Source organism: Ictalurus punctatus, chromosome 2 (assembly GCF_001660625.3).
Source record: "Ictalurus punctatus breed USDA103 chromosome 2, Coco_2.0, whole genome shotgun sequence".
Taxonomy (NCBI): domain Eukaryota; kingdom Metazoa; phylum Chordata; class Actinopteri; order Siluriformes; family Ictaluridae; genus Ictalurus; species Ictalurus punctatus.
In genome coordinates this window covers 29,067,966-29,083,919 of record NC_030417.2, presented here as the reverse complement: position 1 = coordinate 29,083,919, position 15,954 = coordinate 29,067,966, and the positions used below count along the sequence as shown (strand labels likewise).

Sequence of the window (15,954 nt, the reverse complement as noted above, 5' to 3'; positions counted from 1 at the left end):
CCCGGACTAAAGTGGGGAGCAGTGGTGGCTTGGTGGTTAAGGCTCTGGGTTACTGATCGGAATGTCGGGGGTTCAAGCCCCAGCACTGCCCAGCTGCCACTGTTGGGCCCTTAACTCTCTCTGCCCCAGGGGTGCTGCATCAAGGCTGACCCTGCGCTCTGACCCCAGCTTCCTGACATGCTTGGATATGCGAAGGAAAGAATTTCACTGTGCATATGTATATGTGAACAATAATTATTATTATTACACCTGCAAATTATTTTACAGAATGATATTTAGTCATGGCTACAGACAAAAAGCACAAAGTTAACAGTGATTTAAGAAGTGATTTCAAAAAGAGCTGGAAACCACTAATCATGGAAAACACTTTGTGAATTCTTAAGAGTCCTTAACTAAAGTGGATTTGAAACCGAATGTTAAAAATGTCAACACAAGAAACATTGATGCACGTCGGTCACGTGTCCCAATATTTTTGATCATTGAAAAATGGGTGGGTTCAAACAAAAGGTGCCATGTTCTAAGTTGTTTAACACATCGAGATGTAATATGTCCCTCTGTATTTTAATGAGGTCTATTCTGGCCTCTTTTGAAAAAACTTTGGACTATTCTCTGCTTCCAACTTTGCAGCAGAAATTTGGGGAAGGCCCACATATGGCTGTAATGATCAGGCATCCACATATAGTGTACATATGGTTTCTTAAAACAAATTTGACAGTTTGTTTTTCAGAATTCAGCCGCAGTGACATCCGCCGAGTTTCCCAGACCACCACAAATTTGATGATTCTTGCTGATGAGTCGTTTTATACTTTACCTCAAGATCTCAGAAGTTCTTAAGTTGTTTTATTACTCAGAGACTTAATTCTTCAGTAGACAGTTGTTGCTCTTCATTATGTAATAATAATGGTGTCATAATATAAAACAACCTTAATTATCCTAAATAATAAACCTTTACTATAACATCAAATTCACAGAGAACTGGGCTGTATGGGTAATGGAAAATGCATACTTGCATCCTTAGTTCCACTTCGCATAGCATAGTGAACCTTAAAGAATATTTAGAAATGACAAAATCCTTACTTAAATGAATTGAAAAGCATTACATATGGGAAATTCTGACATTGGATGAAATGCTATTTTGTTGTCTAAAACAGCAGACTTAACCTTCTCTAAGCATGAATGCATTTGCTTCCAACAAACACAATGCCAACAAAGTCAATAGAAAACTTTCTTACAACACCTTGTATGTGTTGATTCCTTTATCATGCGTTCTTACTGTGTGCCAAACCCTGACATGACTGGTAAAGGCGCTCTGCTAGTCCATGGGCTCAGGTTCAGCGTCCATGCAGGTCTCCCACGGGTTCCGTGGCATGTGAGGCATGGAGATGATCAGCAGGGTGATCCCGCTGAGGAACAACAGGATGAAGGCAGCGCAGGCGCATGCAAAGGACCACGAGTAGTAGTACTCGATCCAGATGGTTTCATCGCTGTCAATCATGCGTTTGACAGACTGTCTCATGACCTCCACTGAAATGACTATGCAGAGACCTGAAAAGAGGTCATGCATACATTAGGGAAGAGAGTGAAAGCTTATGGTTTCTTTCGTTTCCAGAATATTGTTCATTGACCTCCAAGGTCTTTATGACTTCTATGCTGATCCAGAAATGAAAGATTTCCTTGAGTTGTTGGACTTAATCACCCACTGCTCTGCCCTTCTTCATGAACTTTAACTATGCCAAATGAGTTTAACTTGAACAATAAGAGGTGTTAGCACTGATCTCACCTGCAAACGCGAAGAACATGCCAGCCGGTCTTAGTAGGTAGTCTCTGCTATTTCCAAAGGCCCCTAGGAGACACAGACTGCCCAGTGTCATGAAGGCCAGGCTGAAGATGGCTATAGCAGCGGCTGTGATGTTGTACTCTAAAATGGTGAATAACAGTACTGTCAATATTACCCTGAAGGGAAATTAGCCAAGAACCCAGTAACAGAAAGTGTTAAACTCTGTTCATGTAACAGATTTAGGTAAAACCACACCACCACAGCAATGCTAATGGTGTACATTATGAAGACTTTTGATGTGTCCTAATCATGTCGTTTTACCATCCATACCTTACCTGTCCATACCTTGGACAGTCCAAGCTCCATTATACAGGAATGGCTTTGGTTATCGCCACAGATAACATCATAACACTAATCATTCTGTTCTCCAGACTGTCGTTGCTTTTATTGCATCATTAATTAGTAATACACTACAGGAGTATTGGTTGTTCAACCAGCAATTAATGTTTCTAGAGTTGACAGGAGAGTGTAAAGTGCTTGACAATGAGCCACATCTTGCATAATGTTGAGCACTCGTTCAATTCTGTGTTCAATTCTGTGCTGGTTGTTGGATCGCACGGCTTCCTTTCCAACCTGCCTAAAGAGTGACGATTAAAATGGAGGCCAAAAGTGTATGCTGCAGCAAGAGGTCGCTTCCAGAAATGAAAAAGAATGGAATGCTAATGAAATGTTGATTACTTCATTCATTAGTAACCACCTTTTTTCTCAGTAACCAGAATATTTTTTCAGCCACGAAAGACGTATGTAACACATTCTACATCTGTAAGGGAAACAATTCTGAAGTGCACTGTAAACTATCCCAGCCAATTCTGATTTTTAATCACAAAACACTAATCACAGCATAGTGCAGGCAGCTCCAGATTTGAATGATTTTCTATTGTCTAATCTAATGATTTTACCTTCTATAGGTTAAACTTTGGGGGAGGGGGGAATCCATCCATGTATTTTTTGTACTGCTCATCCTAGACAGGGTCACAGGGGAACCTGGAGTATATCCCATAGAACTTGGGGCATAAGGCAAGGGACAAGCCCATCACAGGGCACAATCACATACCCATTCACACACATTTAGAAATGCCAATCAGTCTACAATGTATGTCTTTGAACTGGGGGAGGAAACCCCCAAAGCATGGGGAGAATACTGTATGCAAACTCATACAGAGCAGAGTCACCCCCAGCATTGGAGTTGCAAGGCAAATGTGCTAACCACTAAGCTACCGTGCCCTCCTTTTTACATTTAAATTTACATTACATTCTTGATTAATAGAAATTCATTTTGGTGAGTTTTTTTTGTGGCTAGTACCTCAACACAAATCAATTTGATGATCAACTGACCAATAGCAGGGCATTTGGAGGGCCTTTTTGAGCTGAAATGGAGAACAATGCATCACACTTTTTTTCACAGCCAACCAGTGGGAAAACTCATGAGAGACATATTCTCAATTTATCCGTTAATGTTTTTCGGTTTTAATTCATTCTGTCACGTCACAGTATGTGTGACCTAACAGGGAGATGGAGAGATGTGAAATGCGGAAACATGATTAATAAAGCTATACTCTGGTGCATTCTTTGGTAAATGAAATTACACAAAACAAACACATGGTGCCATTACAGGTCAACTGAATCAGAGTTGAGCATCAAAAAGAGTAAGCAGAATGATATGACAATTGTCTTGTTCGTTACATAAATACATAGCCTATTATGATTGGTATGGGGTTGTGCTGTGTAATGTAGGCTTATAATGTTTTCACGTCATTCCAGTTAAAAAGTGCTCCTGATTACATTAAATAAACTAGAAAATATAATAAAGTGTCAGACTTCAGTTGACTGAAATAGGCTGGATAGAATAGTGGATAGAGAGTACAGTCACTGTGGAGAAAAAAAGCCAACAGTGACTTTGAGAACTGAAACATGTGCACAGAAAGGAACAGGACCTAGAACCTGGTGCTATGGCACAACATCTTTACCTGTTGTTCCGCCAGCCTACCCTTAACTGAATTCAAGATCTTGTTTGGATTTTAAAGTTGGAGTTGAGTTGTCAGCTCTTGATCATATATATATCACTCTTGGTGTCCTTCAAAAGAGGATGGACATCTGTTTGAGCGTGGTTCCTCTCCAGATTTCTTCCTCATATCATTTCAGGAGGCTTTTCCTTACCACTGTCACCTCTGGTTTGTTCATTATGGCTCTAAATCCATATCTGGATTTCTGGAATGCTGCTTTGTGATGATGTCTATTGTTAGAAGTGTACACAAAGAAAAAAAAATTCTAATTGAATTGATATAAGTGAAACAATGCACATGTGCATTCCTGGAAACTCAACCACAACTACAGTTTGAGATGTTTTACCCTCCTTTTTGAGCACCCACACATTCCCAAACACAAAAATCTCTGTTTAAAGCAGCCTGTGGTGGAGCCTTTTGATGTATTTTTGTATGTGCTTCAACCTTCCTCCATGCTCCTCTACTTTTTCTTTCTTTCTTTCTTTCTTTCTTTCTTTCTTTCTTTCTTTCTTTTTTTATTGAAATCTGTGGGTATATGTTTCCATTTCATGCCATTCAACCTCTTCTTCTCAAATCCTAACCTTAAACATTAGAGAAGAAAATGGTAATAGCAGGCTTGGATTAGTGCAGGCAACTTTTTTTTTTTTTTTTTTACCCCTTTGATATGCATCAATGTCCCCATGGTAAGACAAGCCTGAAGAAGGCCACTTACCTTTTTGAGTCTTGACTTCGAAAACTTCAGCCTCCTCCCCTGACGTAAAGTGTTTGAAGTAGGAGCAGTTCTTGACTGCGAAAAGAGATGAAAACAGTGATTGTAGCTGAGGGCTGGAGGTGCTGCTGGAGTCTGTCGTTATGACGCACTTGCACTGCCAATGAGCCTAGCTGCCATTTCCTCCTGAGACCAGTGCTGGACGTTCAGTCACAAACAAGGTATTCTGCGAGTGTGAATATAGTGGACAGAGGGTATATCAGTGCACTTGTTTTTCAGCAGTTGTTCTCATTTTCTAGGCAGCATGCCAAGATAAAGGTTTATCTATGCATGCACATGTGTTGGAGAGAGAGGCAAACTATATTTCCTCAGCTAAGCACAAAGCTTGGTTTTATCACTTTAGATTTCACGTTTCAGGAAAATCTAAACGGCACTGAGTGGTTATACTCCTACACCACCTACTCTTAAACATCTGCTGCTTGTTTCGGAGCAGAAGATGAGACTCTGACCTCATGTCACCTTCACACTGCAGTCGGCCCAGTTTTTTATTAAAACAGGCCAAAGCGCTGTACCACATACCACTCACATTGCGACCAAACAATTCCGCCTCCGTTCAACGCTCTAGAGATGATGCCTCCATTTTGTAGTTCCCATGGGGGAAGCACAGGAGTGTTGTTATCGAGGTGTGGAGGGAGTCTGACACCTTTCTGTTAGATTAAACTCATAAAGCAACATCTCTGTCCAGAGAATGAGCATGAGAGAGATGGGCAATCAGACAAAGGAACAGAGGAGCTGTTTGTTACTCTGGACCCAGAATCTCTGTCAGGGGTGAGGAGAGAAGGAAAAAAAACATGCTGTGAGGAGGTTACCTAGCAACAGGCTGTTCCTATCTATGGTATTAGTTAAGGCTCAATGAGGAGTGCAAAGGAAAGGGCTGCCGTGCTACTTTTAGGGTATCATTTATTAACCCTGTTTGACCGCCCTTATTACAAGTCTTTACTCCTGGGGATTTACAGGGTTTTCATCCCTCAGTGGAGCTCGGAGCACTGGGATGGGGGCTTAGTTTAAACATGTGGTCTTGCATCTAGCTTAGATCTTCCAATAGAGACAGAAATAACACAACATGAGCACACCTACTAGCAGAATTACACAAATTAGGATTCTGTATCATTAAAAAAAATTGTTCCTGAAGGGTTCTTTGAATTGTTAATCGTTCTAGCTCTCTAATGGGCTTCTGTTTTCTGAAAGGATCTCAAAACAAACCCAAGCAAATTACACTATATTGCCATAAGTTTGTGGACACCTGATGGTCACACCCATATAGTATGTGGGTCTTCCCCAAACTGTTACCACAAAGTTGTAAGCACACCATTTTATTGAATGTCTTTGTATGCTGTAGTATTACCGTTTCCCTTCACTGGAAGTAAGGAGTCAAACCCGAACCTGTTCGAGCATGACAGTGCCCCCTTGTACAAAACAAGGTCCATGAAGACATGAATTACCAAGGTTGGAGTGGAACAACTTGAGTGGCCTGCACAGAGCCCTGACCTCAACCCTACCGAAGACCTTTGGGATGAATTGGAATGCCAACTGTGCTCCAGACCTCCTCACTGACATCAGTGCCTGACCTCACTAATGCTCTTCTGGTTGAATGAGCAAATCCCAACAGCCTTTTTCCTAAACCAAGTGGAAAGCCTTCCCAGAAGAGTGGAGGTTTTTATAACAGCAAAGGGGGGGACTGAATCTGTAATGGGTTGTTGAAAAAGCAAGTATGGGTGTGATAGTCAGTTGTCCACAAATATTTTGCCATATTGTATATTTCAGTGGACAGACCGAAATACTTCGGCAGAGTTGATCAGCTTGGGGGGGTGGGGGTGGGGATATTAACTACAGTGCTAGAGACGTTAGTTCAGAAAGGGAAGTGTTTTCACTGACTTTCATAGAATTAAAATTTATTTAACCTCATTTAACCTGAGTAGGGAACTGACAACATAGCTTGTTTTTTAAAAGATGAAAATGTTTGAGGATGAATGAATAACAAAATATTTATTCTCCCTGCATAAAATGTAAAACAAGGGTTCTCTGAATCTTTTTCAGAGTCCATGCTACTATTGTCAATAAGTCAATGTGAAGTGTCACCATGAAACAAAACATAACCTCTTCGAATTCTCTTATTTATAGTCATAAACAAATTGTTAATGAATAAGCATTAAAAGGTAGCTCACAGTTCAGTCATGTTAGTTGCTTATCCAGACATTAACATATTTTTCATTGAATGCCCTTTGTCTAGACGGACTAACCAAAGAACCATTTGGATGGTAGATGCAAAAAAGATTCTCTAAGCATGGATGTATTTTATGTCCTTGTAACCTTAATGACAGAAGCAACGGTCTGTTTGGAAGTTTGTAGGTGACTGGCATCACTTTTGTGTCTTTATCCAAATGTCCTTGCTTAATATTTTTACATTATTTTTCAGACCAAGAGATACAAGCCATCAGTCTGAATCTCAGTCTAAAGAGCTTCTGCTAACAAATGGCATTTTACACTGGTTCTGAGGCCTCATGCCTCATTCCCTATCTAGTCAAATTTGTTTATTAGACCATCTATCTGTAAAGCCCAGGGCAAGCATCCCTAGTCGTGAGCTCTACCCAGCTCAGATGAGCAAAACAAGCATCCAAATAAAGCGTTTCAGACCATATCATTGACCTTGCAAGTTTGTTAATAGAAGCACTTATCCCGGGGAGGAAGTCAATTACTAGGTTGCAGTGGCTGTCACATTAGGTTTTTACTTCTTGATTAAAACTCCCTCCCCCTTGAGACAAGTGTAAACACACACATCACTAGGCACGGCAGTTGCCTTGAGTCTAAGCTTTCTGTGCTTTGCTCTTTGGCTATGTATGAGACAGCTTTGGTAAAGATAGGCTCACAAATAAAGCATTGCCCTATTTTGTTCTTGCAAAAAATGACCATCAGGTTCTGGGTCATTTTAAACGGTGGACAAAAAAAGACAGCATATCCGCAGACGTATCTGGGTCGTACCAGCACAGCACCTTCCACAGAGGTCCGTGTAGCACTTTTTTGGAAAAACCTCCAGAGAAAATTGTCTTACAGTTGTGATTGCTCTTCTTGACATGTGCTCCACATGTACTAGGCAATCCATCATTCCTCTAATAGTCTTTTGGTCTAGTCTAGTTGTCTTCATATTCATAGGGTTGCTGGGTTTTTATAGAGAGATTCAAGAGTCTCTCTTGCTTTCTTTCATCAATGCTTGCTTCCTCACTGGCTCTCATTCCCACTCACTCACTGTCTCCCTCTCAGATACAGTGAGATACACACACACAAATAAACATCAAACTGCTGGAGGTAGCTCTGGGAGTGCAGCCATGGAACTGCGTGAGTAAGTGTGAAGTAGGGGGAAGTGATGGACTAAGTGCTAGCGTGTTTACTCATGGCTTCATTCGTACGACAGAAGAAGCTATCAAAATCAAGCCCTTCTTGACGCCGTGTGGATGCTAAGCTGGTGTGAAATTGATCACACCTGGCCTGCTGGAGTTTCCCCTCCTCCAAACCTGCTGTGTTCTAAGCCAGCTGTGAGACTTCACTGTTGCTATTGACCCATAACTGCAGGAGAATTCAGATTCATTCAGCAGTGCTATTTGGTTTCAGTGCCAACCACCTGATTCAGTTAATCATCTCTTAATATAAGGAAATTGCTTACACCAGGAGGTGTGGTACTTGGTTGGACCAAATGCATAGATCGCTCAGTTTTCTCCATCATATACAGTTATATGAGGAATAACTTGTGGGCATCACCCATACAGTTTCATCATTCATATATGTCATCAGTGTGCCAGAATAACAGTGGAGGACCGCAACAGCCAATGGATATGTGCAACAGCACATTCAGTGGAAGGACAGGGAAATTGCTGATTTACTTGATATTTGGGGAATCAATTCAACCAAAACCTACTAAACCTGAGTATTGGGAACAATTGCTCAATAAATCAATGTGCGCATATATATTAAAGAAAGACATGGGTCACTTATTCTTACAAATGAGAATCGTCAAAATAGAGGTCAAGATAGAGATAGATTCTCTGGCAGTCTTGGCATTTGACCTCTCAATATTCAGATCAGTTGCACAGAACTCCACCAGAACACTCACCACTACCCAGTTATCTAGCATTGCATATCTATGTGACCTTGCCATCTAGGCTGTGAAACCACTACAGTCCCCTTTCAATGTAACCATCTATATAACTATCTATATAAAGAGAATACATCAGTCCAATGGAAATAAACCTCAGGGACTTGAACAGAGTGTGACAGCAGCTGTGACCCTTCCTGCTCTGCTATGAGACATCTGCCATCATTATGGTTTAATGTCTGGGCTGTGCCATGGGGAGCTCCTCCTAGCACACCCACTTGAGCACTGGGGCTCACCCCATTACACCTGCAGCCAGTGGGACATACATGAAGTGTGCAATCTCCATTTATCACCTCCTGACGAGGAAGACAGGATATGCATTACTTCTCAAATAGTGAACTGCCTCACACTCTGGACTGAGGGATATAATTATCAGTCATACCTCTGCTGTTTATCTGTCTACCCTGTCATCTATTCTGCCATTTCTTCAACACTGATATTACCACTTTCATTTTGCTTAAATCAATCATGCGAAATCAACAGATTCTGCAATGTAGAGATATAATGGTGTGAAGCTATTCTTTTCCAAATGTTATTTAACTCTTTATCTACACTCTTAGAAAAAAGGTTAAATCCATCCATCCATCCATCCATTTTCTGTACCTCTTATAATACAGAGGATCACAGGGGAGCCTGGAGTCTATCCCAGAGAACTCAGGGCACAAGGCAGGGGACACCATGGACAGGGAGTCAACCCACAGCAGGACACAATTGCACACACATTCACACACTAAGAACAATTTGGAAATGCCTGTTAGCCTACAACGCATGTCTTTGGACTGTGGGAGGAATCTGGAATACCCAGAGGAAACACCCAACCCCAGCGGTGCAAGGCAAACGTGCAAACCACTAAGCCATTGTGCCTCCGATTAAATCCTGTACCCTTAAAAGATTCTTTTGGTTTGTCCCTTTGGGAAAACCCTTAAAAATTATATATAAAATTCTACGATCAAGTGTCACCCTTTCTGAACAGGTTTCACAACTGGTAACCTTCCAAACAATCCTTGAAGAACATTTTTTTTTTTTTTTAATCTAAGCGTGTACCACAAAGAGAGTTCTACATAGACCACTGAAAAAGGATCCCTTTAAATACTACTACTACTACTACTACTACTACTACTAATAATAATAATAATAACAATAACACTTTTGATTTCTTCTATTAATCCATAATTATGAACTTAGCCATATCAATAATTCAACAAAAGATCTCCCATAAGCAGATCTGATCTCCATTTATTTACACTAGAAAATCTATCAACACATTAATTTAACTTATTCATTTTATAGGTACTAAGATGCCTTCATTTACAGCATTTACTGAATCCATGCAATTTCCAATAACCTGTGAACTGGAAAGTGAGCTCAGTGATAAGAGTGAGAGGTGAATAATACTGTATCAATATGTATTACTTGCCTCAGTATGTGCTTCACTTGAATAAGAGTGTGGCTTTCTCTTCTCCCTGATTACCCTTTCAGTTCACATCAAAAAGGCTGTCTAGCAGTTCCTCCACTAACACATTCACTGACTCGCCATAATCAAATGCAGCACAAGTAGAGTTCGTCAATGCCTAAAATGAGGTCCGGGGTTCTATGAATGCTACATGCTCTCCCTTACCTCCAGGCAGGCTGATGGGGCCACAGCCTTTGCCCTGAGGGTCTTCCTCCACAATGAAGATGCTCTTCTTGCAGAGCTTCCAAAGCCCAAAGTGGGCTGCCTCACAGGTGGTGTTAAGTTTTTCTACTCTGGGGCTCAGCACAGCCCAATGATCTGTCACTACGGCTGCAAGCATGGATGAGATGCCCACAACGATGACCAAGAAGGTGATCTTCACTTTGGTCTTCTTGTCCTTCAGCATGGCTGCGCAGAAGGTATGCTCAGTAAGTAGCAGACAGTTGGTGTACTTTCTCCCCTTACTCTTATGCCGTGGGTTTATCGGCTAAATCCAAAACTCAACACGACAACCCACAGATTCCTCACTGCAGCTCGTTGTCCACAGATCTCTGCTTCTGCATGGAAAAAAGGGGCCAGATAACGGTGCCCTAGTTTCATATCGCTCCCTCCCTGTAAGTCGTTTAGTGCAATGGGCTGTGGCTAAGATGTACTGTCTTTGTGAATTGTCCTGAAGAGGCTGGTTCATTAATATACCTCAACCTGCTCTTTGAGACAGTCCACTTAACTTTGGACACCTTATTTTTTTGGAGGCTAAAGCCACTTGCAGAATTTTGGTAGTTGTTAACACCTCATAGAGAGTGCAGAACTCTAAATAATAACACAATGGAATTTATTCTTTCTTTTCAGAATACAAATGTCCAGGTAGCTGTTTTTTTTCTGTACCTGTGTTGTTCTGTTACATTTGTCTGGTTGCTTCATAGGCCATTATGCTTTAATCACTTCCTGTATGGCTGGCTCTCTCATTTTATTTCAGGGACTCATGGGAAATCTGCCTTTATTAGTAGAGTAGGCGTTTATACAAGCTGATCCACTTTCCATCAGTCAGTGAGGGGGAGAGGCAGTGAATCAATCTGGGTGCCCAAATAGTCCTCCAATACCAGGAGGAAACCATCCTACCTTCCTCTCTCTTGGCTCTCCATTATCTACATATTAGTCAGGCGCAAGGCTTCTATAAGCATTGTAACCTTAACAGAGTACTCAAAATGCTAATATTCCTAATCAAGAATGAAATCAATGAGCAGGCCAGTAAGTGGTATGTAATTATTATGGCGCATAGGTAATTTGAGTCATTTCATGTGTTTAAGACAGTGTTCAAATAATATTAGCAGTTTTTTAGTAATCTTGGCCTCATCATGATCATCATGTTCAAGTTAGACATTGTGGGAATGGAAATGTCTGCCTATGTGGGGGTTCATTTTATGAACTCATGCTTAACTCAAGTTATAAACCCGACAGTTTACGACAAAATCACGTGCCGTTGTCTCTTTATTAAATGCCACACCCACATTCTCAGAAATACAGTTACTAAAGGTAATTTTCTCACTGAGGTGGTGCCATCAAGGATACATCTTTTGTACCTTCATGCATCTTCCATAGTACACCTTTAAAAATAATTTAAGGTTCATATTTGTACCTTAAGGACCACTGATGTACCTTTTACAGCTTTACTCTAAACGCTAATTAAAGGTACAACACAGGCACCTTCCCAGGTAAAAGATACCTACTAAAGGTACAAAAGATTTAACCTTGATGGTACCTCCCCTGTGACAATGAAAAGGGCAGTTTGAAACCTTTACTTCTGAGAGTGTATGTGAATCCACCATTATATCTTGTTATGCAATGGCTACCATTTATGTTGCTGCTTTTTATAAAGTGCTATGGCCCACTTTAAAGGACTCTGGCCCATTTTTGTCACTGACAAGCCTTTCACAGCCTTCAGTTTCTACGGAAAAAATAGAGAGGCCTCACCAGAACAGTCCAAATGCTATATATGGAACATTTTGCACTTTACTACCCTTGGGTGCAATCCATTTGTACTAAGTATTAGTATTAGTAAGGAAATGTACCTGCATACAAAATCACACTTGCATTTATTTCTCTACAAGTCTTGGATGTTGTTTTTCTGTTTAAAAAACGCTTTATCATCCACAGACTAAAGATGTGTAGGGCATTTGAAGTGGCAACTGTAGTTGTAACACTAAACAACAAACCTTTTGGTATTTACCCAATGACCTGTATTCCAATGGCTTTCCTCCTTATTCAGCCTCAAAGTGACCCCAGTTCATATGTTAAGCAATAACAATAAACCATGCGGTAAAGAAAGACCTATGCAATATTGTTTCTGGATCAGCTTTTGTGATGAAATGGGGCTGACATCTGCTTGGACAGATATAAATCTAATCATAGATTACCGCTCCTTCTCTGAGACACTTTGTGTACACTGGTCCCATAGGTCACTAGCAACAGCTTGACTGACAGCTGAAAGACATCTCACTCAGTCTCCTATAATCATCATCAACATTATGGCACCTTGGCTTCTCTTTGACAAGCTGAGAGGCCGCTTATCCACAATCAGCAATCCAGCCTTCAGAGTCCATCAGTTTTTCTTTGTACATGTGTGAGTGTAATATTTGTTGAATGGAAAGACAATAATAATTGGAATACTGTAATATGCAACAGGGGGAAAAGTGGCATTTGATATGCCTGAGATGTGCACACTCTATGCATTTCCTAGTAATGTGCAATATTATTCATACATAATTAGCTTGCTTAAGCCCCTGGGCCATCACCATAAAGGTCATGTAGGATAAAAACAAAGGCATTGTGAAGAATTTATTTATTTATATGCTACAGGAACCTTTCTGCATATATTATGGGACTGCCTGACCATTATGCGCTTTTGGGAATATATGGGCTCCAGTGGGCTCCAATTTCATCTAGATCCCGGTTTGCTACTGCTAAATGACGAGTCACCCTATCATTTCACATTAGCGCAGAAAAGATTTTTGATGTCAGGCTTCACAGCAGCATAAAAACATTACTATCCTACAACTATGGTTTACACTGGACACCAATCCACAACAGTTCTGGAAACTCGCCTTTCATAACATAATCTGCTTAGTATGTAGCACCGCTAGAATCAGTGGGGTAAAAAAGCACAGTTGACTGCTATGTAGGTATGGTCCAAAAGAACTATTTTAAGACATGTATGTAATGCTGAATAACAGAATAATGTGCTGCCATGATTTGCCTGCTTGCTGTTTTTTAATTAAAAAAAAAAAAATACTCTCTAAGATTCACTTCTGTCAGTTGTACTGGCATCTCTGTTATGTTTTTTCTTTTATATATTTGTGCTTCATGTTTCTTAAGCAATAAGAATACAAAAAAAATAATTTATCTATCTATCTATCTATCTTTTACAATTTTTATTTAATGTATGCTGTGTGGTGGATCAGCAATGGTGGGAAAATAATGCTTAGCATGGCAGTGTAGTAATGTAAGACTTAGTAATATAAAAATATTAATGTAAACTGTAGCAAAAAAAAGTAATAATGTAAGCATTCATAATGTGAAAGTAGTAAAGTTTCCATAGTAATGAAAAAGTAACAATGGAAACATTAGTAATGTAAAAGTAGTAATGTAAGTGTTAGTTATGTAAGCATTAATAATGTACAAGTAGTAACATAAGCATTAATAATGTAACTGTAGTAATGTAAAATTAGAAATGTAAACATTAGTAAAGTGAAGCTAGTAATGTAAGTGTTGGTAATGTAAAAGTAGAAATGTAAGACATAGTAACGTAAAAGTAGCAATATAAGGCTTAGTAATGTAAAAGTAGTAATGTAAAAATAGTAATGCAAGCCATAGTAAGGTAAAAGTAGTAATGTAAACAATGATAATGTAGAAGTAGTATTGTAAAAGTTGTAGTGTAAGCATTAATAAAGTAGCAATGTAAGTCTTAAAAGTAATATAATAGTAGTAATGTAAGCAATGATAATATAGAAATAGAAATGTAAGCTTTAGTATGTTAAAAGTAATAATGTAAGGTTCATTAATATAAAAGTAGCAATGTGTACTGTAAAAAAAAATACTAATAAATGTAGTAGTATAAGCATTAATAATCTAAAAGCAATGCACTTCATTGCAATGTGATTTTCCTTTTGCAGATGTTCATTACACAGTGCTACACTACATTTTCTACACATAGAAAATGTACACAACTGCTAACATTCTCAAGTTACACATATTTTGGGGTGCCCTTGATAATTATAGTGGATCTAGCAATAAAGGCTGATAATGAAAATTAGTGTTTAAACATACTTTGTACACTATGCAGTTGAACATCTGCTGCAAGTTGCTTATACCGGCCACTTTAATAGTACACCAGTACACGTTCATCATTCATGCTAATCATGAGGCAGCAGCACAGTGCATAATGTCATACACATACAGGTCAAGGGCTTCAATTAATGTTCTCAAGAAACATCCAAAGATGGTGGCATGAGCAGGGGTGCCTGAAAGGTTGGTTTGAGTATTCCATAAACTGTTGATCTCCTGGGATTTTTATGCACAGCAGTCTTTAGGGTTTACACAGAATTGTTGATTATAGCCTTCAGAGGAGAATGGCCAGACTGATTTGAGCTGAAAGACTATAGTAACTGAGATAATTACTATTTGCAAACAGAAAAGCATCTCAGAATGCACAATACAAATTAACGCTGTTGTGAGCAAAAAGGAGTTCTGCCCAGTATTAGTATAGTATATATAATGACTGGTGACTGTATAAACAGAACTCTGTACAGCAAATAGTGGAATTCATGTGAACATATTGTATCAATAATTTTACTTTGGGGCTGATTTTTGTTTATCATTTATTAATAACTGATCAAGGCAAATTTATAAGAATTGTTAAAATTTTTGAATATGCATCAAGGTATAGCTCATTCTTGCCAACAAAATGGCAAGTATAATTTAAGTTTGTCCTGAAGGTTTATCAATAGTACATTTTTAAATCAATTAGCTTAAGCAAAATGTCAGCTTTGGCCAAGTTAGTCGATGGAAAAAACTTTTTTAGTAAGCTTACTTACAGATGAATACAAAAGGTTGCATCCCCCATGGTTTTGTGGTGAAACAAGGAAAATGTACATTTATTTTACAAAAAAATGATAAGATCCTAAAAGTTAAAAATGTTGATGTCAATGAAGCAACCAAAACTCTCAATAAAACAATCCAAAATCAGCCAAATAATATTCTTAAAATGCTTTGCTGCGACTCTCATGTCCTCCAGAGCTGATCTAAATAATGCAGTGCATGGCACTTATCACAGTGTCAACAGATATGTCAAGAGGATTGAGTATCGATTGGCCAAGCACACTGACAGTTTGTCCTGAAAAAATAAAAGTCAGGAAGAAAATGGGGGCAAATATTACAACTAAGGGATACAAGACTTTGGACAGGATGATAAAAGCACAAGGGGCATATTAAAAATATTAGATTATATTCCCATTCAGGAAGGTAGATGCAAACTTTTCAACTGATATAATTTTGTTTTTTGTTTTTATTTATCATATCTTAAAAGACACTTTTAGATTTTTCTCAGTGTGTGTCATAAAACAGGCCCATCATCAGACTGTAAGGAATTTATAGACAGTTAACAATGAATAAACATCATTGGTGGCATTTTTCAGTTCAGTAGGTCATTTTTTAAATTGTAAAGCCGTAAAATTGTAGGACCATATGTTT

General features: G+C 39.2%; 1 protein-coding gene across 1 annotated transcript; it reads right to left on the bottom strand.

The window, feature by feature from the left end:
* Positions 1-1,312: 1,312 nt before the first annotated feature.
* Positions 1,313-10,682, bottom strand: cacng1b (calcium channel, voltage-dependent, gamma subunit 1b). The gene is made up of 4 exons (XM_017485512.3): positions 10,375-10,682; positions 4,553-4,627; positions 1,781-1,918; positions 1,313-1,545 (listed from the first exon to the last, which is right to left on the bottom strand). Exons 1-4 carry the CDS (start codon positions 10,613-10,615, stop codon positions 1,313-1,315), a joined length of 687 nt encoding a protein of 228 aa, XP_017341001.1. The 5' UTR covers positions 10,616-10,682.
* Between the last annotated feature and the right edge of the window lie 5,272 nt (positions 10,683-15,954).

Bases quoted from the DNA above. Each gene is read 5' to 3' on its own strand.
- cacng1b (XM_017485512.3), bottom strand. From the start codon at position 10,615: ATGCTGAAGGACAAGAAGACCAAAGTGAAGATCACCTTCTTGGTCATC. The intron at 4,628-10,374 runs GTAAGGGAGAGC...CTCTTTTCGCAG, and splicing joins CCCCATCAGCCTGCCTGGAG to TCAAGAACTGCTCCTACTTC. The intron at 1,546-1,780 runs GTGAGATCAGTG...ACCTCTTTTCAG, and splicing joins CATGTTCTTCGCGTTTGCAG to GTCTCTGCATAGTCATTTCA.